General features: G+C 32.5%; 4 protein-coding genes, 2 long non-coding RNA genes and 3 pseudogenes across 10 annotated transcripts; 3 read left to right on the plus strand and 6 right to left on the minus strand.

Moving 5' to 3' along the window:
• Positions 1–746: 746 nt before the first annotated feature.
• On the minus strand, positions 747–1,142 carry AT1G47595 (annotated as a pseudogene). Its single transcript has one exon.
• Positions 1,143–3,422: 2,280 nt separating this feature from the next.
• BGLU34 (beta glucosidase 34) lies at positions 3,423–6,471 on the plus strand. 2 transcript variants are annotated; one of them, NM_103653.3, is made up of 13 exons: positions 3,423–3,654; positions 3,762–3,822; positions 3,946–4,004; positions 4,111–4,186; positions 4,317–4,394; positions 4,483–4,570; positions 4,682–4,925; positions 5,029–5,147; positions 5,289–5,500; positions 5,589–5,620; positions 5,714–5,810; positions 5,907–6,015; positions 6,113–6,471. In NM_103653.3, exons 1-13 carry the CDS (start codon positions 3,463–3,465, stop codon positions 6,279–6,281), a joined length of 1,536 nt encoding a protein of 511 aa, NP_175191.2. In that variant the 5' UTR covers positions 3,423–3,462; the 3' UTR covers positions 6,282–6,471. The 2 variants fall into 2 exon arrangements, with proteins under 2 accessions (NP_175191.2, NP_001185165.1); NM_001198236.1 differs by having other exon boundaries at positions 3,424–3,654; positions 5,589–5,617; positions 6,113–6,446.
• Positions 6,472–8,348: 1,877 nt separating this feature from the next.
• Positions 8,349–9,844, minus strand: PUP19 (purine permease 19). Its single transcript, NM_001036076.2, has 2 exons — positions 9,763–9,844; positions 8,349–9,672 (listed from the first exon to the last, which is right to left on the minus strand). The coding sequence occupies exons 1-2, from the start codon at positions 9,800–9,802 to the stop codon at positions 8,531–8,533; spliced, it is 1,182 nt and encodes a 393-aa protein (NP_001031153.1). The 5' UTR covers positions 9,803–9,844; the 3' UTR covers positions 8,349–8,530.
• Positions 9,845–10,600: 756 nt separating this feature from the next.
• AT1G07397 lies at positions 10,601–10,848 on the plus strand. Its single transcript, NR_139240.1, has one exon. It is a non-coding gene; the product is annotated as an other RNA (long non-coding RNA).
• AT1G07407 lies at positions 10,715–10,988 on the minus strand. Its single transcript, NR_139241.1, has one exon. It is a non-coding gene; the product is annotated as an other RNA (long non-coding RNA).
• Positions 10,989–14,722: 3,734 nt separating this feature from the next.
• Positions 14,723–15,424, minus strand: AT1G47606 (annotated as a pseudogene; the record flags this gene model as incomplete). Its single annotated transcript has 1 exon — positions 14,723–15,424.
• A 981-nt stretch (positions 15,425–16,405) lies between these two features.
• AT1G47610 (Transducin/WD40 repeat-like superfamily protein) lies at positions 16,406–17,735 on the plus strand. The gene has a single exon (NM_103654.3). It carries the CDS (start codon positions 16,528–16,530, stop codon positions 17,581–17,583), a length of 1,056 nt encoding a protein of 351 aa, NP_175192.1. The 5' UTR covers positions 16,406–16,527; the 3' UTR covers positions 17,584–17,735.
• Positions 17,736–19,584: 1,849 nt separating this feature from the next.
• CYP96A8 (cytochrome P450, family 96, subfamily A, polypeptide 8) lies at positions 19,585–21,423 on the minus strand. The gene has a single exon (NM_103655.3). It carries the CDS (start codon positions 21,368–21,370, stop codon positions 19,808–19,810), a length of 1,563 nt encoding a protein of 520 aa, NP_175193.1. The 5' UTR covers positions 21,371–21,423; the 3' UTR covers positions 19,585–19,807.
• Positions 21,424–22,501: 1,078 nt separating this feature from the next.
• On the minus strand, positions 22,502–23,181 carry AT1G47625 (annotated as a pseudogene). Its single transcript has 3 exons — positions 23,068–23,181; positions 22,686–22,967; positions 22,502–22,576 (listed from the first exon to the last, which is right to left on the minus strand).
• Between the last annotated feature and the right edge of the window lie 3,266 nt (positions 23,182–26,447).

Genomic DNA, 26,447 nt, shown 5'->3' on the forward strand with positions numbered 1-26,447 from the left:
TTGCCACATGAAATTGAATATATCGTGGGTAGACAAAGCGCAAATAATGAATTCATATTTGATAAACTAGTTCTCAATTTTGTGGAGTCTTTCTACCTTTAGAATTAAGTCATTGCTAATACAATTTTGACTATGCGTAAGTTTCCATGACCAGGTAGTTTATTTGATTTTTAAACTTCTAATAAATATGTTCTAGTTCAAATGAATATATAACGATACGAAAATATATGACTTTCTGATTTTGATTATACAAGTTATTTTATCATCAAGATTTTTTAGTTTGTTGAAATGTTAAATATATTGATCAACCAAAAAAAATTGTATACAAACTCGGAATGAAAAAAATAAAAGAAACAAAGAATAAGCCAACTTGGCTATTCCAAATGGAATGTACGAAAACTTAATTTGGTTAGCAGCATATAACGACACCTTGCGCCTAAAACCATTTTTGGAGAAGAAGTTGTATGGTGAGGTTGGGAAACGCATGAAGGTGAGATTTTCAGACAGATTTTTCGATGGTTCGGATAAGATGTGCTAGCGGGTAATGATTGTTCATGTGTCGTTGTTGATATATCTCACTCCATATATTATATAGTTGCATGAAAGATCAGCCACTGATTTAGCCTTAGAGCATGTCCATTGGTTAGTTTCTTAATAGGAATCCCTAACATTTTATAATACTAAATTTTGATAATTTTATAGTTTAGGATTGTTGATGAATCCTTTCAGTTTTTAATCTTTAATGGTGGAATCTTTAGATGAGTTTCTTACAAATTTAAAAAAATATTTTTGAGATAATTAATTTGATAAAACTTAATAATTATTACAAATAAAAATTATCAAAGTGCCAAAGCTTTTTTGCTGATGATGTGGTAAATCTCTGCTAACACAGTTTGAAATGCTTTCTCGACATTTGTGGCTTCAAGAGCAGAAGTTTCCAAGATAGAGAGACCTTCTGTCTCAGCTGGAGTGTGACCATCTTCCTCAGCTACTGATTTCAAGTGGTTTAGATTAGCTTTGTTCCTAGTTATCATGATCACAATGTTGGAATCCGTATGGTCTCTTAGTTCACGTAGCCACCTTAAGACATTGTCAAAGGTCTGTCTTTTGGTGATGTCATAGACAAGAAGTGCTCCCACCGTTAAAGTCGTGGTCAACGACCCTATTAAAAGAATAGCACAAAGCCAAAATAAGCAACAGAACACAACAAAAGCAGAAACTAGAAATTGCGCAACACACCTCATTCCAAAATCCAAATCAATGTCACTCAATATCTTCGCCATTTTAGACCATTCATGCTCTGATTCATACAAACCCGCAAGTTTTTCTCTAATAACAAGTGTCTGCAATTACACCAAAACAAATTGTAAAACAACATTATTAACATAGTCTCAGCTACTCGAAAAAGAACATCCTTAGTAAACAAACATCTCAAAGTAGCTTTCAGAGTAGTTTTCAAACACCCTAATGTATCTTTCAGAGTAGCTTAAGTATCATCACTATCATACAAAACAGAGAACCCTAATGTATCTTTCTCAAATCCCAATTCACAAAACCCTAAACTTGATAACATTTAAAAATATAACCCTAACTAATCGTCGATCTACAGAGGCAAACAGAAAGAATCATACCTTCAAAAAGCAGTTGGAGTATGGTTTAACCTTAACCTCCGATTTGCTTCATCCAACTCTCCGATTTGTCGCAGATGTTGAGCACCGTCGGTTGAGATGATGATAACGGCGGAAGGGAGACGGGTTTCATCGGTTTACTCTTCCGATTTGATGATGCAGATGCCGAATTCTGCGGATCGAGCTATCGTTCCTCTGTATATCGTCGTCGGATTTTATAAGAGAAAATGAAACCAATCGATAAATGAAAAAAACAGACACAAGAGAACTGAAAAAAAAAGAGATATGTTGGAAAATAATACGTTTTTAAAACATAATATGAAAAGTAGTACATATACTATTCACAATTAGTAATATAGTCGGTTTTGATTGGGTGAGAGAGAGAGACATGTGGGGCATATTTAGTCGGTCAAGTTTTTAATTTTTTTTTTTTATTACACATTCCCTCAATGTTTAATAACTAAAATGCTTATTAGTAAATTTTATTTTTCTAAAATTGATCATATAAATAAAAATCTATATTTTTCTCTATCATTTGATATGCATTTTGTTTAATGATTTTTAAATTTTATATTATAAAGCATTGTACAGATTAGATCATTGTACAGATATAGACCGCTGTACAAATGTAGACTAATGTACAGATATGCACCACTGTACAGATATAGACTATTGTACAAATATAGATCAATGTACAAATATAGACTATTGTAAAGAATGATGTATCTGTTAAACGAAGTCATAATTTACTGTTAAACGAACAAATATTTTTCTCAAAGTTTTGATGGTGTAACCGAAGTCCGTATGAGTCTTTGGTTTTGTATCTTCTAACAAGGAAACACTACTTAGACTTTTAAGATCCGTTTGCGGTTCTAGTTCTTATACTCAATCATACACATGACATAAAGTCATATTTGTCTCCAAAACAGTAACCGAGCTTCTTTATGCTTCACAAATGTTAAACGAACAAATATCTTCTGTACATATGCATCATTTTGTATAGTGGTTTATATCTGTACAATAGTCTATATCTGTATATTAGTCTATATCTGTACATAGGTTTATATCTGTACAGTGATCTATATCTGTACAGTGGTCTATATTTGTACAGTGATCTTTCTTTACAGTGCTCTATAATATAAAATGTAAAAATCATTAAACAAACTGCATATCAAATGATAGAGAAAAAAACATAAATAGTTGAAAATGACATTTGGGCAGGATCTTTTTTATTCTGCTACATCTGATTTTCAACTCAGACTTTTGCTGATGCTCATTAATGGTCTATATCTGTACATATATATATTACTATATTACTAATTGTGAATAATATATATATATTACTTCTATAGTTAAGTTTTAAAAACGTATTAGTCTTCAAACAAACTCTAATATAAATGACCATAACGTTAGCTAAATGAATGGGACACGGAACTTAAACCTCGAACCAATATAATTTCATAACATTTAAATTCTTATAAAATATATTCTATATAAAATTTGATTAATATATTGAATATTAGTTATGGTTAAGGAACATATATTCTCACGCAGACATGTGCAGGAAATGTATAAGAGAAATATGGTGCCGTAAACTCAAAAGTGTTTAATATTTTTTTCTATAGAGAATAATTCAATTATTGTTTTCTTAATTAGAAAACAAGACAGCGAGGTGGAGAACATGGAGGACATCAAATCCAATGCAAATATACGTAACGAGTTTACTTGAATCTCCATGCAAGTCCCATGCACTCAAACCCGTGTATATAAACCCCTCCAAGGTCATCGTTTAATCATCACCAAAAGAAGCACATCAATAAAGAAAATACAAACCATGGCAATTCCAAAAGCTCACTACTCTTTAGCTGTTCTTGTCCTTCTCTTTGTCGTCGTTTCGAGTAGCCAAAAGGTTTGCAATCCAGAATGCAAGGCCAAAGAACCCTTCCACTGCGATAATACTCATGCATTCAACCGTACGGGATTTCCCAGAAATTTCACTTTTGGTGCAGCTACTTCGGCTTATCAAGTATATATATCTTGGCTTCTGGGAATTGATTTTTAGCTATATATAGGATTTTTCATTATTAGTATTTTGTTACAATTTATCCAACATGACTTAATTTGTTCTACCAGATTGAAGGTGCAGCACATAGAGCACTTAATGGATGGGACTATTTCACGCATAGATATCCAGGTCATCTAACATATTATTTTTTCCCATGGTCTTCAATGTGGAGAAAATAATACCTATATTTAGATGTTAAAAAGAGTTATTCATGCATGGTCATGACTCATGTTTTTTGTTATTTATATACAGAAAAAGTACCGGATCGTAGTTCAGGAGATCTTGCTTGTGATTCGTATGATCTTTATAAGGTGAGAAGAGGCTATCATTATTGATGAATGTGTTGTAGATATGATACTTTTTCAGTACTTTTGTAATTTCAATCTAATTTTACAACTTTCACTTAACCTTGAACAGGATGATGTCAAACTACTAAAAAGAATGAATGTTCAAGCTTACAGACTCTCGATAGCATGGTCAAGGGTCTTACCAAGTAAATACAAAAACCAGAAAACACACATCTCATATAGTCTTCATGATTTCATCTTATATTAACAAAAGAACTAGTTAATTAAATTTAAAATTCAATGACCCAGAATTTTTGTGATTATATCCTTAATCAGAGGGAAGACTGACTGGGGGAGTGGACGAGAATGGGATAACATACTACAACAATCTCATTAACGAGTTGAAAGCAAATGGTAAATTCGATATATACTTGTACTTAACCATACATTTTTCATAATTTTATTATATTTTTTATTTAACATTTAACTTACATGAATACAGGCATAGAACCATATGTTACTATATTTCATTGGGATGTTCCCCAAACTTTAGAAGACGAATATGGAGGTTTCTTAAGCACACGTATAGTGTAAGTGCATTAACGATTTTGATTCAAAGTTTTTTGGGTTTTTTTCTTCTTCTTTTGTTTAGGCTATGTAACACTGCTATCAAATCTATAATATGTGCGATACGTGAATAGGGAGGACTACACAAACTACGCTGAGCTTCTATTCCAAAGATTCGGAGACAGGGTCAAATTTTGGATCACTTTAAATCAGCCTTTCTCTCTTGCAACCAAAGGCTATGGAGATGGATCGTATCCACCAGGACGGTGCACCGGCTGTGAACTTGGAGGAGATTCTGGAGTTGAACCTTATACAGTTGCACATAACCAACTTCTAGCTCATGCAAAAACTGTATCTTTATACAGAAAAAGATATCAGGTACGTGTATAATGTAAAGTCTTTCATAATTTTTTTTGCGTCAATTTTACTTTTATGTGGTGCATATTTGTAGTCTCTATATAACCTATAAACATTTATGCAGAAATTTCAAGGTGGTAAGATAGGAACAACCTTGATCGGGAGATGGTTCGCCCCGCTAAATGAATTTAGCGAACTCGACAAGGCTGCTGCAAAACGAGCATTCGACTTTTTTGTTGGATGGTATATATGAGCACTTAAATGAATCTCAAAACACAAACAGACATACACATTTATAGAGAAAGTTTTAGTCAGAATTTGTTTGTGAAAAGCACACTTTAATTTGCATCACTAATTTATGAATCTTTTTTTACATGAATTAAGGTTCTTGGATCCATTGGTGTACGGAAAATATCCAACGATAATGAGAGAGATGGTAGGAGATAGATTGCCAGAATTCACTCCTGAGCAATCAGCTTTAGTTAAAGGATCACTTGATTTTCTAGGGTTGAACTATTATGTTACACAATATGCAACTGACGCACCTCCTCCGACACAACTTAATGCAATAACGGATGCACGAGTTACTCTTGGATGTAAGTAAAGCTAATTTTGTGTTTTTTTTTGTGTGTGTGTATTCTTAGTTTCTATTATCAATATTCATTTATTTATTTTTTGTTTCAGTTTATCGCAATGGAGTTCCTATTGGTGTTGTGGCAAGTATCGACTTAAATTTGATAAAGAAAACAAATCCTTTTCATATTTAAAAAGATTATTAATTTGGCTCTATTTTTCTCTTTCTTTTACAGGCTCCTAGCTTCGTCTACTATCCTCCAGGATTCCGTCAGATTCTAAACTACATCAAAGACAACTACAAAAATCCACTTACCTACATCACCGAAAACGGTATGTACATATCATTTTATGTTGCATTTAAATATGTTTAACCAATGAAACATCCATCTAGATGTGTTTATTATCAATTTTATGTAACATTTTTAGGAGTTGCTGATCTTGATCTTGGAAACGTAACGCTTGCAACTGCTCTTGCCGATAATGGACGGATTCAAAACCATTGCAGCCATCTCTCTTGTCTTAAATGCGCTATGAAGTAAGTTATAATTCTTATTTTATTTATTTGATATACATTCCTCGCACAACTTTAAATCTTAATATACCAAAACTACTTTTCGAAAAATATATTATAGGGATGGATGCAACGTAGCAGGATATTTTGCATGGTCATTGATGGACAATTACGAATTCGGAAATGGTTACACCCTCCGGTTTGGTATGAATTGGGTCAATTTCACTAATCCTGCTGATCGAAAAGAAAAAGCTTCTGGAAAATGGTTCTCTAAGTTCCTCGCAAAATAAGTTGAAGCCCTAGATTTATAAATCCAAACCTCGAATGTAATAACAATTGTACTGTATGTATTTTAAGACCTTATGTGTTTTGTATATGATGTTAATAATGTTGTAATAATCGGATCCTAATTTCGTGCACAGTTCATAAATAAATAAAAATGTATACAATGTTTGTAATTGTTCTTGTTCTACACTCTTGCTAAATATAACATCTCCAAAAACAAAAACAAAAAATTTTAACGCTTTACAGTTTTACATATTTGACAAGTATAAATAACAAAAGCTCCAAGCCAAGGTGTAACTGTGTAATAACCAAAAAATTTTTAACGTGTTATAATTTAAACCTAGGAAATAATTATTTGAAATAAATAACGTGTGATATGAGCCCTGGATATAACAATTTGGATCTTTTTCTTCTATGTCGATGAACCCCCGCCAAAAATCGTTATGTCCAATGTTTTTAATTCTTTTTATACCCTCTTCAATTGCAAAAAAATAATATTCCTTCCGTTCTACAATATAAATTATTTTAGCTAAAAATATGTAGATTAATTTTTTTAGTAGTATAAAAATTCACATTTTATCAATAAAAAAAAACTTTGAACTTGTTCACACAGAAACATCAACGTCATCTTGGCCGAGCTAGAACTTGTAGTTATATGGGTCAATTTATGTATTGTATTTATGTTAATCTAAAAACTTTAACCAAAATTTAAGTGAATTACAAAATTCCATGCGTGTCATATGACCCCCATGATCCTTAACTACCTCCGCCTCTCTCATCTATGCAGGAGACAACATAGAAGATGACAAAAACACACCAACAAACCTTTGAATTCACACAAACCTTTGAGAAAGGTAACTGGATGATAAAAGGTTATTAAAACAAAAGCAATTACATTAAACCAAATTAAGAACTGAGATGATGCAAGGAGACCTAGAAACATATTTCTCCCATTCGATTTCTTCACTCGGTTTGGTCATCGCGTTGGTAAATGACCACTTGTCATCACCCTTCCACCCTTTATTCCTCTGCATGCCTGGGAAAATTAGCAATATCTTCAAGTAGCTTTGGACAATCTTTGACATCAAAATTTCTACTGTTAGGAAGAGTACGAAAATTTCAGCAAATTTCCGTGAGTTCAGGCAATTTATATATTATAAGGGATTCCAGGTTTCCAAAGGATATTTCTTTGGTAATACTCGAACCTTTCTCCTTATTTATTATTTCTTCAATTTCTGGTGAAAAGCCCACATGTAGACTCTTTAGATTTTGAGTAAATAACAGCCATGACAAATCCCACATGTAGACTCTTTAGATTTCTTCAATTTTTGAGCAAATAACAGCCACGATAAAACCGACTATATTACTAATTGTGAATAGTATATGTACTACTTCTATAATTAAGTTTCAGAAACGTACTAGTCTTCAAACAAACTCAAAAAAAAATTGTTTTCTTTTTGCCTTCAGCCCAACACTGACACATCATCGTTTCTTACAGACTGAAGAAACATTATCTAAGGTGCGTTTCTTAAAACTTTTAACATTTCTGATTTTTTTTGGCTTTTGCTAAGGATTTTGAACCTTTAGAAACCCTTAAGGTCCACCGATGAGGCTGATTTTACCTAGAGATACTACAATTCAAGTCAAACCACAAGAAATGGTCAGAGGTGGGTAGATCGGACAAATCTTCTTGATACTGACAATGATGAATTTAGGTTATTTATGGAGATACGGATTCAATCATGGTGCAATTTGGTGTATCAGATGTGGAAGTTGCAATGACATTGGGGAGAGAAGCTGCAGAATATATTAGTAGAGTTTTTATCAGAGTGAGCTATTTTTTTTTATCATTTGCTTCAAAACAACAAAATTCTTTTATGTTCTTAATATTTTAATTTCGCAAATTGACGCCACCAGTAGTGGAATTTTGCGCTCATCTTGCAAGGGAATATAAGCTGAGTTAGGGTACGGTTCTGTGTGTGTCAAAGTGTGTGTCAGGGTAAGGTTCTGTTTTTGTTTTTTGTTTTTAATTCTTTAGTCAGGTGATTATTGAATATTTTTGTATTCGACGGCTCCTGTAGCTTTATTTGAAGAAACACTCACCATTATAAGGCGTAGTTACAACTTACAAGATAGACGAAAGCTATCGAACATTAGTGAAATGGACAAACACTGAGTAACAGTATGAATCACATGAAAGTGTATAACAACAGAAATTACACACACATAAATTCATATGATCAATATAATATAATCATACTCTAGTTGTTTGGCTTTGGCTTGCTATTTCCTTTTTCTTGGTAGACTTATACAAGGAATACACATAAGATGCAAAACCAAGAATCCCAGCTACCAGAGCTCCTTCCTTAAAAAATTTAACGTCGGCATCCGTAAACCGAAACGCCAACACAAGGAGAATGTTTACTAATGGCGTTGAGCAGAAGCTGACAACATTAGAGAAAAGAGAAGAAGCCAAACACACTAGCCCCACAAGCCCTAAAGACATTACTTGCCACGCAAGCGATAATCCAATTAGACTCAAGACATAAAGTGGCTTCCCCTTCTTAAACGTCTCAAAATCTTCTTTTATATCTTTGAATTCACCACTAACGAATAATCCAACCAAACATATCAACGTTGCAATCATAGAAGCATTGGTTTGCATTAGAATCACCGCGGAAACTCTACTCTGTGTAGTCGGTATGACCTTTTGGAACCCTAATTGCATGATACATAAAGATAAAGAGAATGCTACCGTGCCAAAGAAGGCACACCAAGCGCCGTTACTCATTTTTGAGCCTTCATTTTCGCAGGGAATATAGGCGCCACCTGAAGATGTAATGCCTAAGCCTGTGGCAGCTCCAGAAAGGACCATGGATAATATGATCCAACGGTTGAATTTTTGTTTGTTGATAATTGTTGTAAATATGGAAGTGAAAATCAATTGGGAAGTAAAGATCCACAAGAAGAACACACAATGCGTTCGCCCAATTGCATAGAGTTGGCTATAAGCCGCAAATAGGACGCCGAGAGAGATGTAAAGAAGAAAGAGTTTGCCAAAAGAAGAAGAAGAAGAGGAAGTTTCACTATGGGTGGAAAATGAAGAACGCCATAAGAGAAGAAGAAAGGCTGTAAAAGGAAACGCAGCGTTTTGGACCATAGACTGGAGCCATGTGCCTTTAAATTGCTTTGGGTCATCACAAACATCTCGTCCTGTTTGGATGAAGTAGAAGTTTAAAAGAAGGGTGGATAAAACACGTCCTGCTACGACCAAACACGAGCAGACAAAGATACAAATCCACCAGTTTCTTGTCTTAATAATTTGTGACCTATTAAGAGATGTTGATGTCGTTTCTCTTGGTTGATTATCAACTCCTATATTTGCTTCTTCTTCTTCTTATAAACCAACCCAAAAAAAAAGACATTTTATTACAGATATAGTTTATATGAATTAAGTCATTATCGTTAAGACATGAATGCACATACCATGAGTTACTCGGTCCGGCGATTTTGTGTGGAAACCCATGAAGTTTCTTCTGAAGAATGAACTACAAAATTTAGATGATAAGTTTACCTTGTTTTCATGATGTAATATATGTAGATAGGAAGGAATATTGCAACAGTACATAAACTAAGACCATGACTTTGGATCACATATATGATAAGTCATATTGATGTTCAGCTAGAATAAAAAATATATAGTCATTAGTCAACTATACCAACCAATTGGACGAGCACTTCAAGGAAACGAACATGATCTATATTGAAAGATTCAAAGATCTATACGAAGCATTAGTAGTTGAAAATTTTATGGGAAGACAAAACACATAAGAAAGGAATAAAACAACAAATTCTTTCTTTTTTTTTTTTTTTTTTTTTTTTTTTTTTTAAAACAACAAATTCTTAAATCTTGGAGACTTTTTACCTTCATCAAGTTGTTGCTAACCCTCTTTGTTTTTGGTAAGGTTGTTGCTAACACTCTTTGAATATGCATATAAGTTTCCATGACCAGGCTTTGTCGTCTGATTATGTATCAGTTTATATTTTATTTGAACTTCTAATTATTATGTTCCCGTACGAATGAGCAATGATATGAGTTATATTTCATTTTTGCTGGCATTAGCATCATGTGTTATTTTTTTTTATTTTTTTTCACTCATCATGTGTTGTTTTTTGTACTATAATGTGTTATTTTTAACCCATTTTTTTCACTCATAATGTGACATTTTTGCTGGCATAAACATTTTAAAGTTTTCGAGTTTGACTTTCAATCCTTCTTTTAGTGACTTTCCAATTAGCTAAGATTGCCACGATTCACCATTTTACTAAAAAGTACAAAGAATCTGCGTAGGCTTGTTTGTGAAAAGATATAGATATCATAGCGATAATGCACATGAGAATTAACATTTCTCAACTATATGACAGAGTTGTCTTCAAAATTGAAGGACCCATACTTATGACTTATCACTTTTATATATATAAGTTACAACTTACAAACCAACGTCAAGGCACTGTTGAAGCATCATCGGGATCTTGATCGCAATTACCATCGTGTTTTTTTGCTTGTTAACGGGAAACCAAACAGTGTTTGGAATACCGATTTGACTTTGTTTACACGTCGGCGTTGACGTATGCTCCGTAGAACCACTTCCCGGTCTAGTGTTTGCGTGGTATGAATACGTTTGATGCAAATATGAGTGGACACAAAATCTGGGGTTTCAGTGTCTTTACTAATCTTGATCTTCTTCTTGGTTTTGTCGTTGGGTTTGGCTAGTGAAGATGCCATGTAATGAAAATGACAATCAAGGGTTTAGTTGCGATAATATTCGTCTGTGTAGTATTGATGAGTACGAATGATCCATATTTTTGGTGTTTATTTATACATATATAGTAAAGTGTGAAGTCTTAAAAAAGTTCTCATTTGTAGAAAAGTAATCAATGACTCTTAGGATATATATTTTTCATCTCTATGGAATCAAAGAGTATTCTTTCCATTTTATGTGAATTATTAAAAATTTGAATATTTAATTATAACCCTACATAAGCAAAATAACTTTTGAGATTATATTCCATTCTATTATATTATTTTTGACTAGAAATTAAGTTTAGCAGCATGTGTATTTTAAAAATATTTCATTGGAATTTAAAACAGTCTTATAAAAATATTATCCTAAACGAATTTTTTTTGTGTAACTGACCGAAAAACAATTTTGAAAAGTTGACACACGTTGAAGCTAGGTGGGGCACGTGCCCCATACTAATTTCTATAAAGATTATATAAGCTATCATTTTCAGCAAAAATAGAGTTAGCTTAAATGGTATTATAGTGATATGTGCTCCATACCAACCCACGTTCGAAGCTCTTATCTAGCAATTTTGTATCTTGTTTTTTATCAATATATAATTTAGATAATTAAGTTAAATTTAATACTATTTATATATATATGGTGCCCTATATAGAATTACTTTCTAGATTCGCCCCTGGCTATTAGTATATCTAGACAAGACATAAAGCGAATCCATAAGCTTCCAGATGATAGAATGACAAATGCGATCTCATAAACATACACGTTCAGAGACTTACCTTATTTTATTGTTTGGGCAAACGTTCAGTGACTTTACTTTCTTTCTTTTTTTCTTTTTTCTCTCTGAAAGTGTCTTTCAGAGACTTTACTTAATTTCCATTTTTCCAAGAAAACTAACGACCAAAAGAATCAGAATTTTGATTTAAAACAAAAAGAATCAGAATTTATATCCGGATTCATTTTTATATGATTCTTATGAAATGATATTCGCTAATAAAAAAATACTCGCTAAAAAGCTAAGTGCACATATAATCTTAACTTAAAGGTATAACCAACTTTTTGTAATACTTTAAAATGAAAGGAAGAACATCAACACTCATTGATGCTCTTCCAATCCAATAGGTGCTTCGACTTTTTCTCATTATACAAACAATCTAATCGCATTTTAAATAAATTTCGTAATAACGTATCAAACCTTTAAAGTTGGTGTTTTTTTATCCTAACTTTTCAAATAATATAAAAAGGATATATAACAAACAAGTTGTTTCTACAAAATATATTAAAGATACTAATAGAGTTTCTGAAGATAACAATAACCAAAATATATTTGCTGTCTTGTTTACTTTCGGAATGTAAGCATACCAACATTTTGTGTTGCCATTGTTTTCCGGGTTATTTTGTGCCACCATTGTTTTCCGTTATTTATTCTTTGCTGTAGATTAGTTATATACAAACAACACAGACAACGTTGTCGTAGATACCAGTCACACTCCATAAATTCCACCGGAAAGTGCATAAAGCTAATTTACGGTTAAAAAACTTCGTTGGTAGTTCGTATTACTTAAAGAAAATAGAAAGAGTAGTTAAATGATTTGGTTTAAAAATAAAATTTAAAAGCAATGGGTAGAAGAGGAGCATGTGTGCACGGTTCAAAATGCGACTGAAGATGTCCATATTTGGGTAGAAAACATAGTGGTTGGGCCAATACAGTCTGGGTTCCTCCACATTGAGATATGATTCCAATATAACGACTATTACATACATAGTTTTCTTTTTTGGCTATTAGTTAACCTACAAGCTTTAGGTTGTGGTATCACTCGAAACGTGTAAAGTTGATCAAACATGGAGTATATGTGAATATATGGAATGAACTTTTGGTGGAAAAAAAGACAGTAAATGTATAGAATATTGAATTGAGTCATATAAGGTAGTCATATATTTTTAAGATGGCCGCGAAATCATCAGTCGAAGTATACAAATATTTACCAGATAGATTCATGAAGATATCAAAAAGATGGAAATTGAGGCCTTGAAGAAAAAAGTCATTTACTTGGCCATTGGTTAGAACCGCAAATCAGTGACTGCCCTGGCTAGAGTTTCGAAAAAGGAGGAGAAAAACGTTTTTTCAATATATAATTTGATAGAAAATATATTGTAGCCAAATGTTAGATATTTATACATGTTGAAAAAAAAAGATTGCTTGTAAAAGAACAAAACCTCGCCATGTGGACATGTATTAGGGAATGGATGTAAGAACACAACTCCGTCTTTAGCAAAAAAAAAAAAAAGAAAAAAAAAGAAGAAGAACACAACTCCGTACAGAAAAGATAATAACAGACAAATTTCATATAATTCGTATTTTGCACATGCATTTGAGTTTAAATGTACACATGATTTGTATGGTTTATTTACTTATTTATGAATATATACTATGTCAATAAAGATTATCGATCGTCTAATGGGAAAAATACGTAAACCGTGATATGTAAATTTCACTCATTGCACAATAATGCCCCTCTAAATTAAGGTGAATTATAACTTATTAACTTGTAAGTCATAGTGTCATTTACTATTGTATCTCCGTTGAAAAAGATAATAATTAAGTCATACTATACGGTAGTAATTTATATAATTTTTGTGGATAACCTCTATCACATGTTGTGATTTTATATATTAGGACTAAGGAATATGTACACTTCAAATAAATGAAAATTACATAACTTTTTTTTTAGTTCCTTAGTTACATTATTAAATCTTGTACACCTAGCCTGATGGTAAGTCCGTTCTGGTTAAGGAAGCTCTATGTTGTCTTTGGATGTTATGGAACACGGTTACACGAAGTCTATATATACATTTTTGTAGCCATTTTGTGAAATAAATCCTGTAGTTGGGACTTATTTACAATGGTTGCCACTGAATTTTAATATTTGTTTTTGATAATTAGAAAAACAATCTTCAAATTAAATATTTGACATTTAACAATCTTCCTAAAATCTCTCTACATTAACTACACGATTGGTTACTAAAATAAAACTTTCAAAATATTTAATATCATTTAATTACTACAAAATTATCATTATTGATATTGTTTTTCTGCATGACTATTACAATTCAATTATATTCATCAAACCGCAGAGATATTTGATAGCATTTAATTACTACAAAATTACAAAATATTTAGACAATGATTCATAAACATATGATAAATAAGATCAACATTAATAAAATAAATGAGTTTTCTTTACGGGACGGGTTGGCGGGACGGGTTTGGCAGGACGTTACTTAATAACAATTCTAAACTATAAAATAAAAATATTTTATAGATAGTTACATAGATAGTTACAAATTGCAAACTTTTATATATACTAACTTTAAAATATAATTTGTCTCCGCGGTATACCGCAGGTGAAAATCTAGTTAAAAGTTAAAACTCAAACCAGAGAAAAATCACAATTGAGATATGCTGATAATTTATTAACTATAAATTGTTTGACTACTATATTGAATCAGCAACTAGAATCTTTTCATTTTATTATTATCTCAAAAAATTGCTTTTTTTTTTGGTGAACCACAGGGAGAATCTCCCTTTATTTATTGAAAGTTACAAAAAATTAAATATAAATCTGTCGAGGAAACGCAGTTCCTCGAGTCGTCCAACAAAATCGAAGTTCCTCGAGTCGTCCAACAAAATCGAAGCAACACAACTAGGAGTGACCTCTAGTAAATGAAAACCCAACTGTAAAGTAAAAGCATAGTTAACTAACCCATCACCAAGACGGTTACCTTCCTTATACACATGAGAAATGAAGACATTCCAGTCCCTTTGAAATGAAGCCATGGCACAAACGTACCATGTAGGACAGCGGATGCGAATCACTAATCCCTGTCTTTAGAATACCCACCACCATCTCTAAATCTATCTCCAACTCTACATGTGGTGCTCGTCTCTCCCAAGCTAAATAGAGTGCATAGTAAGCTCCCCACAGCTCCGCCATCAGAGCGGAGCAAATGCCTATATGAAGTGCAAAACCCACTATCTAGCTTCCCGACTCGTCTCGTATCACGCCCCCGGCTGCAGCTTTACCCGGGTTCTCCTGTGACGCCCTGTCAGAGTTAATTTTCAGCTACCCACTCCCCGGAAACACCCACTTAATCAAGCTCTCCACCCTTGCGGTACCCGATTGTGCATCTCTGAGCCCCGCATAGGAATCCAGCACTTCCTTGGCAAGATCCTTCAGAAACTTAACTCTATTCCGACATCTACCATTGCCGCCAAAAACATTCCCACATCTCCACTTCCAGCCCCACCATAGAGCCATACAGAAAAATTGCTTTTGTGATTGCTCTCTTACCATCAAAATAATGCATTTTGGAAAGCATTATGTTTGCTTTGAAGTAGGAGTGAACGAAGACTTGACTAAATGGCGAGGAAGAAAAATCTATAATCATTCTTTTTTTTTTTTTTTTGAATCTAAAATCATTCATACTTATCTCCCATTTAATATTCCGATCGTAAACCAAAAAAAATGATATTGAAATTTGCTTCATATGATATGATATAATTAAGGACAGACACAAATGAACATATTTTTCATTTTAAAGATTTCAGATTTTTGGCATGATACTGTGTTACACATTATTTAATAACTAATCGTTCATTCCTTTATTTAGTTTTTTTTTTATTTATCACATATATTAAAATAAAATCTAGTATTATTATTTTTGTCGTCTACAACTCACACGTAACCGAAACTAGTGCAAACCGCTACACTACATGTCTTAATAATGAATTGAGTCTAATAGCATATCAATGTAGGTTAAATTTTGCAAATCTGATGTAATTAAACGGAAACAAATGGGAAAGATATTCTTCCTAGAAATCCCTATTCGATTCACATGATATTTCTGCATACACTATCCCAAAGAAGGGGATATCTTACGATGTGCGATAACCCTCTAGCCTTATCGTGCACATCCACAAATAGCACTTCTTGCTTAACAAAATTGGTTATTTACTTAATCAACCAATGATAACTTCTCAACAATTTAAAGTTTTGCTAACAAAAAGTGAAAGTGTGTAGACAAAGTCGTATCATATATTATACGTGCCATCTTATTATTAGCGGTCCCCCACTCACTTTAAAATTATGACGAAAAAATAAAACAATGTTATCATATATTCATATACACTCATGAGTCATTCCCTATATGGCTATATTTAGCAAAATAAGGACAACATCCACAAGTTTCACTTCAGAAGATTATTTTAGTAATAAAAAGTGGACACAACAAAACGAAATTATAACTTGTTACGTGTCCTACTTTCATTGCTTAACTACCTTCTTATAATGCAAACTACCCTCAAACTCATTCCTCCATCTTCGGAGTGTTTAACTTTCTGAACCTCTTAAGAAACTCTAACAAGACTCTAAATTTTACGACCAAAATGCCTCGATCCGACCTAACCCGCGGATACTCTGATGGAGACAGCCTGGTCGGAGAAATTGTCCGAGAGGAAGGTCACATTTACTCGTTAGCGGCAACAAATGATCTTTTGTACACGGGATCGGACAATAATTACATTAGGGTTTGGAAAAACTTAAACGAGTTTAGTGGGTTTAAATCGAACAGCGGATTGGTTAAAGCGATAGTGATAAGTCGGGAGGCTAAGGTATTTACGGGTCATCAAGACGGTAAGATCCGGGTTTGGAAAACCTCGTCCAAAAACCCGCGAGTGTACACACGCGCCGGGAGCTTGCCGGCTTTGAAAGACGTTTTGAAGAGTTCAGTGAAACCGAGTAACTACGTGGAGGTGAGAAGATGTCGTACGGCCTTATGGATCAAGCATTCCGACGCCGTTTCGTGTTTGAGCTTAGCGGAAGATCAAGGGCTGTTGTACTCCGCTTCATGGGATCGGACGGTCAAGGTTTGGCGTATCCATGACTTGAAATGTATCGAGTCTATTAAAGCTCATGATGACGCTGTGAATTCTGTAACGACCGCCGAGAGCCTTGTGTTCACGGGATCGGCGGATGGAACGGTTAAGGTTTGGAAACGTGAGATCAGAGGGAAGCGTACGGCGCACTCTTTGTTCCAAACTTTGCTAAAGCAAGAATCAGCGGTCACGGCTTTGGTCACGAGCCACATGGCAGTGTATAGTGGTTCAAGCGACGGAGCTGTGAATTTTTGGGAGATGGGAGACAAGAAACTCTTGAAGCATTGTGAAGTTTTCAAGAAGCATAGGCTTGCTGTCCTCTGTATCGCGGCAGCCGGAAAATTGTTGTTTAGCGGTGCGGCGGATAAGAAGATATGCGTGTGGAGGAGGGAAGGGAAGGTACACACGTGTGTCTCTGTGTTAACCGGTCATACCGGACCAGTTAAGTGTTTGGCGGTGGTGGAGCCATCGGGAGGTGAAGAAGAAGACGGAGGAGATGGGAGGTTGGTTTTGTATAGTGGAAGTCTTGACAAATCGGTCAAAGTGTGGAGGGTACCACGTCATTAAATGTAGGATTTTATTCGGTGCTTAAGAGATTTGGGATGTATGTAGGTAAGTAAGAACAAAAACCCAAGTCAAATGATGAATTATGAGGTTCGTAATATATGATATTTATTAGTAATTTAATATATCTTTGATACATGTATAATTGAACTAGGGTTATCGTTTACGGTGAATATCAAATATCAATATTAAAATATTTCTTGTGCATTAATCGGAGTCAATTAATCAAAGAAACTGGAGAAGCAAAATGTTGGAAATTCTATATTGATAAACAAACTACTCATAATATAGTGTAAATACTGTATACTAATCCGAGAGATGAAATAAATGGATTATTGATCCGATTGATTAATTCTTTTTAACACTAATCCGATAGAAGAAATACATTAAAAACTTACGGTTTTGATGTAAGGGAAACTTCAAACTAATACTCTTCTAGAAGACTAGAACTAGTTAACTTCCAATAAATACGTGTAGTACGTATAAGATATGACGTATGAACCATAAGCTTGATCGGATGGGTATAAAACTTTAAAATTAATAACCAAAAATTGCATTATATGTGTGTTTTTAAGTAGATACGTGAAATACGGAAATCGAGATATGAGAAATGCGACAAATGTCAGTTTACTTTTATTTATTTTAAGGTAGATACTGACGAGAAATTCGGAAAATCGACGTATCAATATTACAGTTACATGAAAGTGATGGGTGGTTATCATCTCATTGTGACCGTCCATTTTTTTTTATGTTATAAGTAAATGTATTTTATTTTCTTTCGATAATGGTATGTTTTCTTGGCAATGTTGCTTTTGCTTTATAGTGATTCCTTTGTACAAAAATGGAAACAAAGGTACGATCTACAAGAGCTATAAATGTGTCTATGTTTTAGGCTCTATAAATGTGTAGGATCCCACATAAACATGTTTCTGTTCCCTCTTGTCAGCGACCATTTCTAATTTAATCACCTGAGACCGTACTTTGTTAGTGCTCCATCATTACATTGATCATGCACACTAGCTCTATTCATCAGTACACAATTTTAAACTCTTAAGCAGATGTCATATATGCCTCAATCTCTCCAACGCGGGATTTAGCCAAAGCCACCTCTCAGCATTAAAGCATCATTATTGATTATCTCTTAGATTAGTTTTTAGGATAAGAACTAATCATTTTAACTCTTATATAAGAGACAAAATGACCAAATGTCTCTTATATAAGAGTTAAAATGAGATGTTCTTAGTAATCAATGACAAAAAAAAATCGTAAGAACTAATCTAAGAAACAACCAATAATGATGCTTTTAAATGCCAAACTTGTAGCGGTTATTTTTGAATATGACCTTACAAAGGTTAACTACACCATTGGATAAGGTCAGGTGATGGACTAATGGTTTGGTTAAAGAATCAGAATTGGATCAACGGAAGTTGGTGAAGAGAGTTGATTTTTGATCGTCCATTTGTGATAGAGTTTGTTTATGTTATCGAGTGTTATTTGTCTGCATGAATGTAATTTTGGCTCATCTACTAAGGTTATTTACAACTCGACCTCGATCTTATTATGAAATATCATATTTTTCCGGACCTATGTAGTTTATGTTATACTTTCATTGTTAGGAGATATACAAGTAGGTAAAATGACTTGTATAGTAATATCTCATACAGTCATACTAATAGAACCCTTAATTTTTTTTTTAAAAAAGAATATGAATATCATTAACATGAAGAGGTGAGGTTTTACAAAAGCGTATAAAGTAGAAAAATAAATTTCCCAAAAATAGAGTTACAAGCACAAAGTTGAGTGTCAATCATCAAATTATCTGAATCCAAAAGGCCATCAAGTTTCGGAATTGCGAATTATTTCAATAATTATCAATTGATTTTGAATTCCATTATTTGACACACAACTTTGATTTGCTACTTTTGTGGTCAGCAAGAATTTGTCCGGACCAGCATTAAATGATAAGTCTTTGATAACTAGATGGCAATTTTACAATATATCATTTTGTAAAATATATATCTTAAATTACGGTTATGCGAAAGGGTCTAATACGAGTACAACAATCATTGATAAATGAACCAGTTTCAAGCTAAAATTTAAGGTTGAAAATACATTCCGACAATAAACAAACTAGTTACCTATTGTCTTAGGACCATCCTCTATGATCTCCTTATTCTTTCCATAATTATGTTTTTAGCAAAAAAAGGTTAAAGCACCTTGAGCATTTTCACTCCAAGCTGGAACATTTCTTAGTCATTGTGACTTTAAGTCCATGCTTCATGTGAAGAATGAGACCAGGTTTTGGCTCAATCTTTTGTCCACTGACAATCTTAATCTCATAGTTTTGTAATATCTCCACGATCACCGTCTTCATCAAATTCATAGCTAAATTCTTACCGAGACAAGTTCTTGGGCCGGCATTGAAGGATAAGAACTTGTAAGAAGGCTCATGTCTCACCCCTCCTGTCTCTGAAATCCATCTCTCTGGCTTGAACTCCATTGCGTCTTCTCCCCATATGGTTTTCATTCTCCCCATGGCGTAGATAAAGATCATAATATTGATATTTGATTTGACTTTATGTCCACTTGGAAGCACATCTTCTTTGATTGGAGACTTGCGTTGGAATGGTATTGGTGGGTAAAGCCTCATTGATTCACTCAATGCACCATGTAAGTACACCAACTTGTTCAAGTACGATGACATGTCTTGGTCACTTCCGGTTCTTGGTAGATTTGTGTTGATCTCTTGGAGAATCTTGGTTAAGACGTTAGGGTTTTTAGATAAATTCCAAAAGAACCAAGTGAGTGTAGAGGCCGTGGAATCTCTCCCAGCTGCCATGAAACCTATTGTGAAGTCCCTGAGGAACTTATCATGACTAGGTTTCAAAACCTCGTACTTGGTTGCATCAAGCTTTATGAAGGATGTTAAAAGATCCTCCCTTTCTCCATTAGAGTTGTATGTAATCCCTTGTGATCCTAGCTCTTCTCTCTTTGCTGCTATTATTTTTTCACAAACACGGTCAAAAGTGGCATGAGCTTTCAACATCTTCTTCTCTGTTCCGATTCCAATCCATTTTTGTAACTTCCACACGAACCTCGGTGTAATATGCCTATGCACAATCGCATCTCCAACATCGTCAAGAGCTTTGGAAAATTCGACCTCTGGCATTTCAATGGAGAGACTTCTAGGATCGGTCCCGGTTATGAAAATGAAGGTTATATCATACATGAATCTCTGGAACACATCTTCCAAGTCCACAACAATCTCTTCATTTGCAAAGTGATTGAAAAGAGGTACAAGCCCATCATTGACTTTAGTTTTCGTGGTACTTGCTGAGAAGTTTTGGTACCTTTGATGATTGAATATAAGCTGAGATGCGTTCCTCCAATCCCTCCATAGCTCCGCGTCCGTATTAATGATCCCATCTCCAAAAGCTTCAAAAATTTCGTGGAATATAGGACCTTTGATGTAATTTGAGAAGTTTGAGCTCATTATATGATGAATATTAGCTGGATCAACCGTGGCTAATACATCCATTCCAACGAACCATGGGCCTTTGAATTGAAACGTCATGTTGGAATTTTCGAGCACCTCGACGCTGCAGTCATAGATGCGCTGGAGCCTCAAGAGAACACCGGGAAGCATTCCAAGAACCGGCCAGTTCCAAGGGTAGCTTTGAAGAGTTTTCTTGATGAGTAAGTAACTGAAAGGTTTCTTGACAAGGAAGTAAAAGGAAATGAGAAAGCAGAGGAAACCTATGAATGCTTCATATAGCCCTATTGAAGCCATTAGAGAGATGGTTATTTTGTGTACAAGGAGAAGATGAAGGAACTCGATTTTATACACAGAGAATTACACGTCAACTGGGAGAATTTAAAAGCTATTGTTAACATTACATTTTCCGAGAGAGACATCTCTAGATCCACACTAAAGATATGTTTTAAAAGTCATTTTTGTATTATAATAACCAGACGAAACGTAGAACATTTAAGGATCGAAACGAAGAACATTTAAGGATTCTTGTTGAAGTTTAATGGTTACCGTCTCCTATAAATAATCAAGGAGCACATGATTCTCATTTATGGTAAACCCAGTGCAAAGTAATGCTTTAAGGGGTGTTATTGGTTGATAAATTTTAGAGAGTTTTAAAATTTTCAGATTCCACAGTTATTGGTTAATGGATTACTACATTCTTAGTAAATTCTAGTGTTATCCGTTTGATGACTTTTGAATTCTATCCACAATCTCATGTTATTCAAAATTTTTAGTTATCATTGAATTTATCATTCTACTAAATTCTCATGCTATTGGATCATGAATTCTCTTCAATTTAACTCATAAGACACAACTTTCAAAATCACATGTATATCCATGAGATTTTTAATTTATATCAAAAAAATAATACCCGAAAAATCCAACAAATTGTTTCCTTCATTCTTTAACATAAAAAAAGCAGTAGCGTTTTACATTCATAAATTTTACATTAACGATTATGATAACTGAAAATATGTCAAGGATTTATATCATATGAGATATATAATTTTGTTTAGTTTTAATAAACAAAAAAAAAGTAAAATAAAACAAATAAACAAAATGAAAACAGTGAAAAAAATATTGTCTTGAAAAACTTTGTCGAGGAAAAGTTAACAGAAATCCATGATAAATATTGCTATAATTTATACAACTCATTGAGAAAAATCCATAAGATTCTTTAAGACTTTTAAAATCTCTAAACTTTTGAAATCTTTAGATTCTTTAAGAATCAACTCACCAATAATTTAGTGATAGATTTGTAAGATAATTTCAAGATAAACATCTCTTAGTAATTATGATTCTATGCTTGAACGAATGACACTTCCCAAATCAATAAGTTACGAAAAGCTGGTTCAGTATTCTTTTACAAATAAAGATGGGAAAGATCTAAGTTTTCATGGAACTGAGTCCTGCGGAAAACAAGGCAAGTGCGTCGCAAGAGTTTCCCATTAACAAAAAGCTCTGCCTAAAGAACAATTGAACTCTGTTTTGGTCTTGCTGCTGGGAAGTGGAATCACAAAGACGGTCTCTGACAGAGGATGAAGAGTTGACAAATGATAAAAGCCATTACCAGAGAAGTCGCCAGCTCAAACCCAACAATTTTCGGGAAATGCCATCCATTGACTCTCTTTAGATAGCTTGTGATCGAAGGCATTGTTGCGATGATGACTGCACATGTGTATATGATAGAGATATTGTGAATACCTGAGTTTGACATAAACGTTATATGGAAGTAAGGCCCTGTTCGTTTCCTTGTCGCTGGATCCAGAGATATTGCGGTCGCTGGTCGCTGGCGACTGTCGCTACTTTTGATCGCTGAACCAGCGACAGACAAACGAACAACTTTTGGTCGCTGTCGCTGGTTTCAGTCGCCAGCGACAGGCAAACGAACAGGGCCTAAGAAACAGTTACAGGTGGATCTTTTTAGAAGTAAGAACTGGTATATACAGTACCAGATTTGGATTGGCTTCAAGGCCTTGCAAAACATAATCCCAAGTGAACTCCAGTCCTCGAGCACCAACCCAGAGAGGTGCCAATCTGTGCAAAACAGAATCCGCGAATGCCCACCCTGATACAAAAAAGAACAAATCTCTCAAATAAAATTTGATATATCTTATATAATAAGACTAGATCTTTTTTGTAAGGAGCTCTATTATCATGACATTTGCTCAACATTTAATATATATACTAATATCTCAACATTTAACCAATTAAATATATAAATAGTTTAAATACAAAATATATATAGTAGTATAAAAATCTTAGAATTTGTTTTTCTATATAATTTATCATTTACACTAAGCTTTTAGAATTAGTTTTTTCTATAAGATTTATTATATATAATATATATATAAAGATACTGTTGTTTGAGGAATGCCCTTTTCCACTTCTAACAATATTTGTATTTTATTACATTTAACCTTTTAACTTTGTAAAATGTAATATAATAGATGATTAAATCAAATCTGTATTTTTTATTATTTTTCCCTTCCAATAATATCTCTATTCTTTCATTTTTATTAAAATACACCATGATCATTTGGCATTAAATTTAATTATAAATATTATACTTCTTCAAACAATAAAAATAATATTATTTTTCTTCAGACAATGTAAATAAGAAATTTGAAATTTATTTCTAAATTTATTTCTTTTTACTTTCAGTCATTTAGAAGTAAATAATAAACATTATTTTCGCGACATATAACATATTTTCCTATAATTTATTCAAAACAATGATAAAAGAAATGTAATTATATATTCTTTATGATTTTTAGTATATATTTTATGATGTATCACTTATCGATATTTAAATACTACATATGCTTTTAAAAATATGATTTAATAAGAAAATAAATGAGAAGTAGATGTAAAGCTCACCTGCTTAAAAAAGACTCAAATGACCATAGTTTTGATAACGGTTAAGAGCAAAGAGAGAAAGAAAATAAGGGTTAAATACCATGCAGTTAAACCTCATTAAGATCATTAGTGACTCAATGAGATTGAATACTCAATGTCTCATGCAACGTTTAAAAAAAAAAGAAAATTGTTAGTTTGTTACTCATGTAACGTTTATGTTGTAAACGTTCTTCTATAGTTATTAACCTTTATGTTGGAAATAAACACATGAATTCGTTATACCCTAACAATCTACTTTTCTAATATAAATAGCAAATATTTACACAGACACAACACATATATATTTATAAGTGCTTTTGTTTCCTTTGACAATTGAAGTTACTCAATTACTGGGAAAAAAAAAGGAAGATGGCTAACTACTAAATATTTACGGCAAGAGTCTCAACCTTATCAATTTGTCTCTTTCGTTTAAGGTTTGAACTCATCTTAGCTTTCATTTTTTTTTTTAAAGTTTTTGTGAATGATTTCATATTGTTTAATGTTTCTAAAATGGTTATATTGAGTCTTCTTTACATGTTTTTGTTTTGTTCTAAATGTAAATCGAGAAATTTATGTATCTTTTAGATTTTATTTTTCTTTTTTCTTTTTAGTAGACATGAAATGTACTTTAAACCATAAATGGATATGAAAGAGGAAGCTAAACGGGCAAGAGTCCCAACCTTATCATTTTGTCATTTAAGGTTTGGACTCATATTAGCTTTCAGATTTGTTTTTTTTTGGTAAGTTTTTGTAAATGATTACACATTGTTTAAAATTTCTATAATGGTTATATTGAGTCTTACTTATATATTTTGTTAGTTTTTTTTTTTGTACGCATCAAATGCACTTTAAACCATTTAAATGGATATGAAAGAAAAAGCTAGCATATTATGGATAGTAGAGTCAATTGCAAGATAATAATAGGTATGACCACAATAATTATATAACTATTTATTTTTCTTTCCAACTTAAATATTTTGAATTACCCCTTAAATTTACTAGAATGTTTATTATCTTTGTTAATTAAATTAAATTCAAATTATATATAGCTTCTATTTATATTTTAAAATCAAAATTATCATTCATTTACCCAATATCGCTATAAATAGTTACCAAATTTTGTTGACTTATATGCTCTTTAAAACAAAATTTCAGTAACTTTGTTCAATAATATTATTTTGCTCTACATCAACTTGCATTTGCATCAAAATTGACAAAAAAAACTTAAAAAAAATTCCGATTTTTTAGTATAAGGAAGCTCAATTCTTAGTCTCTTAAGAAAACATGATCAACATTAGTTCACTCACATTAGGAAATTGTTTAATTTTTTTATATCATTACTTACATTTAATGGCCTTTATATTGTTTAATTGTATTGAAAGACTCTATAATACAATTAGAAAAATCTATGTCTAATACACATTAGAAAATCATATTTAAGAGCGAAAAATACATTATAAAAGACTCTCTTATATTGAACCAAAAAAATAGATTCTTTTATATGAGTGACATATTGAAATGATTTAAGATTTATCTTTTCCAAGTTAAACTTTTCTTAAATTTTTTTTTTTTTATATAAGAGTATTTGAGAAGTCATCATGTACGGTCTTTTATCTATATACACTATATCCTTAATTATATTTTAGATTTAGGTTGTTTAATTTTTTCTCTATCATTTATTTAATGACCTTTCCAATAAATTTTTTAAAAACCTATAAGTCAAAATTATTGAAAGGTTGTATAATACAAATTACAATAATCTATGTTATATACACATTAAGAAAATAATAGTTTAGGACCAAATAATACATTATAAAAGAGTATTATATTTATGCAAAACAAATTAGATTCTTTTATATGAGTGACATATTGAAATGAATTAATATTTTTCTTTTCCAAGTTTATCTTTTCTTAAATTTTAAGTTTTTTTTATATGAGAGTATTTGAGAAGCCATCATGTGCGGTCTTTTATCTATATACATTGTATCCTTAATTATATTTTAAAAAAGGTTTAATTATATATTATATCAAGACCAAATAAAATGTATCTTTTTATGAAATATGAGACAAACATTTTTTCTATATTTTTTTCTAGATTGGGAGTGTAGTTACAATTACTTTTGGGTAAACTGGTATTGTAGAGTGGTGTGCTTGACATGCTAAAAATGTGTAGAAATTTCTTCAGTAGATATTATTTATTGTGAAAGTATAAATGTGATGATCTCATATTGACATGCTAATTGAAACTTTAATTATATATTTATTAATAATTATTATTTAGACCACATAATTCATATAAATTAGAACAAAAGAAAAATAAATGTAACCTACATGATAAAATTGATAAATGTAACCTACATGATAAATGTAGTTCAAAATCAGCAAAACATATAACACTTATTTCAAGCTACCTATATTCCATAATAAAATTGAA

The sequence above is a fragment of the Arabidopsis thaliana genome (assembly GCF_000001735.4).
Source record: "Arabidopsis thaliana chromosome 1 sequence".
In the NCBI taxonomy this organism is placed as follows: domain Eukaryota; kingdom Viridiplantae; phylum Streptophyta; class Magnoliopsida; order Brassicales; family Brassicaceae; genus Arabidopsis; species Arabidopsis thaliana.

Coding starts and splice junctions, on each gene's coding strand:
- BGLU34 (NM_103653.3), top strand. CDS start 3,463: ATGGCAATTCCAAAAGCTCACTACTCTTTAGCTGTTCTTGTCCTTCTC. Junction 5,148..5,288: donor TTCGACTTTTTTGTTGGATG/GTATATATGAGC, acceptor ACATGAATTAAG/GTTCTTGGATCCATTGGTGT. Junction 5,621..5,713: donor GAGTTCCTATTGGTGTTGTG/GCAAGTATCGAC, acceptor TTTCTTTTACAG/GCTCCTAGCTTCGTCTACTA.
- PUP19 (NM_001036076.2), bottom strand. CDS start 9,802: ATGGGTTTCCACACAAAATCGCCGGACCGAGTAACTCATG. Junction 9,673..9,762: donor GCCGGACCGAGTAACTCATG/GTATGTGCATTC, acceptor TTGGTTTATAAG/AAGAAGAAGAAGCAAATATA.
- AT1G47610 (NM_103654.3), top strand. CDS start 16,528: ATGCCTCGATCCGACCTAACCCGCGGATACTCTGATGGAGACAGCCTG.
- CYP96A8 (NM_103655.3), bottom strand. CDS start 21,370: ATGGCTTCAATAGGGCTATATGAAGCATTCATAGGTTTCCTCTGCTTT.